Source organism: Medicago truncatula, chromosome 6 (genome assembly GCF_003473485.1).
Source record: "Medicago truncatula cultivar Jemalong A17 chromosome 6, MtrunA17r5.0-ANR, whole genome shotgun sequence".
Lineage (NCBI taxonomy): Eukaryota > Viridiplantae > Streptophyta > Magnoliopsida > Fabales > Fabaceae > Medicago > Medicago truncatula.
This window is the reverse complement of record NC_053047.1, coordinates 13088456-13092358: the sequence shown is the minus strand read 5'-3', so window position 1 is coordinate 13092358 and position 3903 is coordinate 13088456. Positions and strand designations below refer to the sequence as shown.

Sequence of the window (3903 nt, the reverse complement as noted above, 5' to 3'; positions counted from 1 at the left end):
TTCAAAAATTAATGAACCATATAAAAAAATTTAAAATAAATCATCACAACAACAAAAATAATATTATATTTTACAAGAATAAATGTGTAAGTTTTTCATATTAGTTTAACTCAATTGGTAAAGATATTTATATTTTATATGTAACATCGGGTTTAAACTTTAAAATTTTTACTTTTATTTTAAGAGGTAAATTTTTAACCAATAAACTACTTGATGAAAAAATTTCTTATACTCCAAAAATACCTTGACCGAGTTGATTCCCTCCACCATGTTATCCTAGAAAAAGAGCTTCAACGTGAGTATAACCACATCCTTTTTCAAGAAGAAATGCATTGGTACCAAAAATCTAGAGAAAATAGGGTTAAATTTGGTGATTGAAACAGCTCCTTCTTCCACGCCCAAACAATCATCCGAAGGAAAAGAAACAGAATTTACATGCTTAAGGTCCCAAATGGTCTCTAGTTAGATGATAGCACCATTCTACAAAATGAGGCTCAACATTTCTTTAAAAACCTCTTTTGTAGTAACCAACAAGGCCATAACCATTCATTCTTCGAAGGTAATCACCCCACCATACATGAAATTGAAAAAAATGCTCTTTTGAGCCCAATTACCAAAGCAGAGGTTGCCGTTGCCCTAAACTCCATGAAACCTTACAAAGCACCTGGCCCGGATGGCTTCCAAAGCATTTTCTTCAAGCAATATTGGCATATAGTGGGAGAAGATATTTTCCAACTTGTGAAATCAGCTTTCCTCACATGTTATTTTGATCCAGTTCTCTTAAACACCTTGATTTCCCTTATCCCTAAACCCCAACCCCCATCCCCCCCCCCCCCCCCCCCCCCCCCCCCCCCCCACCCCACACACACACACAACTTACAAAGATTTCAGACCCATTAGCCTTTGCAACATTGTCTACAAAATCATTACCAAAGTCCTTGTCCTTCGCCTCAGACCGATTCTTGTTACTATTATTGACCCCTACCAAAGCAGTTTTTTGCCTGGTAGAGGCACCACTGACAATGTTGTTGTTTTGCAGGAAATCATTCATCACATGAGAAGATCAAAGAAAAAGAAGGGTTATGTGGCCTTTAAGCTAGACCTTAAAAAGGCTTTTGATAATGTCAATTGGCTTTTCCTTCAGTCATGCCTTCAAGATTTTGGTTTTTCAGACATTACAATTAAGCTTATCATGCATTGTGTCACTTCATCCACTCTTTCTATCCTTTGGAATGGGAACATTATGCCTCTTTTCAAGCCATCTCATGGTCTCAGGTAAGGGGATCCCCTCTCCCCTTATTTGTTTATTCTTTGTATGGAAAAGCTCTCTATTTCTATCAACAATGCAGTTCAGCAAGGAGCCTGGGACCCCATCCAAAACTCCAGCAATGGTCCTAGGCTTTCTCACCTTCTTTTTGCAGATGATTTCCTTCTCTTCACAAAGGCAAAAAATTCTCAGCTTAAGTTCATCACTGAATTGTTTGACTGTTTCAGCAAGGCCTCATGTTTGAAAATTAATATTTTCAAGTCTCGGGCTTTCTTCTCAGCAGGTACTCCTCAAGCAAAAATCAACAGGCTTACTTCCCTTACCGGTATTAGAAGCACGACCTCTCTGGATAAATATTTGGGCTTTCCTATCCTTAAATGGAGAGCAAAAAGAAGTGATTTCCTTTTTATCATTGACAAAATGCAATCAAGTCTTGCTTCTTGGAAAAGTAAATTGTTGAACAAGGCGGGAAGATTAACTCTTGCATCTTCGGTTCTCTCTTCCATCCCTTCCTATTACATGCAAATTGTTTGGCATCCTCAAAGTATTTGTGACAACATTGATCAAACTACTAGAAATTTCATTTGGAGAGATGCAAGCAACAAAGGCATTTATCTAGTTGGTTGGAAAAAAATTGCTAGACCAAAATTTCAAGGTGGCTTGGGAATCAGAACAGCTAGATAAACTAATATTTGTCTCCTTTGGAAGCTAGTTTGGGATATTGTCCAATGCTCCAAAAAATTATGGGTTGATCTCCTTTCTGACAAGTATCTTGTAGGCTCGACTTTCTTGCATTCCACCATTATACCAAGTGAATACTCTCAAATTTGGTCCTCCATTATCCGTGCAAAGAATACTCTCAAATCCGGATTTTCTTGGCGTGCAAGTTCAGGTAACACCTCATTTTCGTACTATCCGTGGACCAATTTGGGTTATTTAGGAACTTTGGTACCTTACATTGACATCCATGATATTCATTTGTCCGTCAAAGATATGATATCCTCTAACAATCCCCACACTCAGGTTTTTTACACAATTCTTCCTCCCTTAGTGTCTGATATCATCAACAACATGCATATGAATTTCAATGATACCATAGAAGATAGTTTCATTTGGTCTAGCAATAAAAATGGTATCTACACTACCAAAAGTGGATACCGATGGTTGATATCTCAAAATGCTAACAATGAAAATCATTCTTGGTCTTGGATTTGGAAGCTAAAAATTCCGGAAAAAATTAAATTCCTCGTTTGGCTAGCTTGTCACTCTTCGGTTCCTACCCTATCCTTACTCAACCATAGAAATATATCCACATCTGCTACTTGTTCAAGGTGCGGGCAGCATGAGGAGACATTTCTTCATTGTGTTCGTGACTGCGAATTCTCAAGGAATATCTGGTACCATTTTAATTTTAATCACTCATCTTTCTTTAACTGTTTGATTCCTCATGAGTGGCTCAAAAGGGGCTGTTAGGAGCATGTTCCTTTACCTTTGCTGCCATTGTCTGGTGGGCTTGGCGCCACCAAAACATTATGTGCCTCAGCCATGATAATTGGTCTCTAAACCGGCTTGTTTTCAATATCCAAAGTATGATAGAAACTTTCAAAAATTGCCTTATTGTTAACCAAAATGGCATTGTTGAAGAAAGATTCAGCAAGTGGAATAACAATAATCACTCTAGTGTTATCCTAAATGTTGATGGAAGTTGTCTTGCCTCCAATACTAGAGCTGGCTATGGTGGCCTTTTTCGAAATTATGCAGGCAACTATCTGACAGGATTTTCAGGTTTCATCCAAGATTCAACAGACATCCTTTATGCGGAACTTTTTGCTATTTATCAGGGTCTCATGTTAGCTAAGGAAAAGGCTATTGCTGATTTTGTTTGTTATTCAGACTCTTTGCATTGCATCAATCTCATTAAGGGGCCATCAATGAGATTCCACACCTATGCAGTGTTGATTCAAGACATAAAAGAGTTGCTTGATCATATGAATATTACTATTTGTCATACTTTGCGAGAAGGGAATCAATGTACTGACTTTATGGCCAAACTTGGAGCATCCTTGGATATTGAATTATGTCATCATTCATCTCCTCGAGAAGGCCTTCAAAGTCTTTTGAGGATTGACGCGGTCGGAACTATTTTTTCTAGAGTTTAGTTGTTCTTTTCTCTTTGTTTTTCTTTTGTTCCAGTTTAGCATTTGTAAAAAAAAAAAAAAAAAGAACTATTTAAGATAGGATGTTGATATCATAAAATTATAGTGATACAAATTTCTTGTGTTATCCCTAATCTTCTCTCTTTATAAATCAATATCACCCTTAACGGAAATGAATATCAATCACAAAGTCAAATGGGGATAAAGATGAACATAAGATAAAACAAAAAAGACCTAATAAAAAAACAAATAGATGATAAAAGTTGAAACTAAAGATAAATAAAAGCAACAAAGCAAGTCACTATTTATAAGCCACGTCTAGCTTTATGAATGCCGTCATTGTTGTGTATTTGATTTCTATTATTTACTTTTTTTTCCCTTCATATTTTCATAACTAGTAGATAGGCTATTGAGGTGTCCTAAGAATTTGAATTTTTCTTTCATAATTAGTTTATTTGGGTTGATTTGATGATGTTGGTT

The 3903-nt window shown here is 36.5% G+C and overlaps 1 protein-coding gene across 1 annotated transcript; it reads left to right on the top strand.

The window, feature by feature from the left end:
- Nucleotides 1-911: 911 nt before the first annotated feature.
- Nucleotides 912-3426, top strand: LOC112422633 (uncharacterized). The gene has a single exon (XM_024785887.2). The coding sequence runs from the start codon at nucleotides 2800-2802 to the stop codon at nucleotides 3424-3426; it is 627 nt and encodes a 208-aa protein (XP_024641655.1). The 5' UTR covers nucleotides 912-2799.
- The last annotated feature ends 477 nt before the right edge of the window (nucleotides 3427-3903 follow it).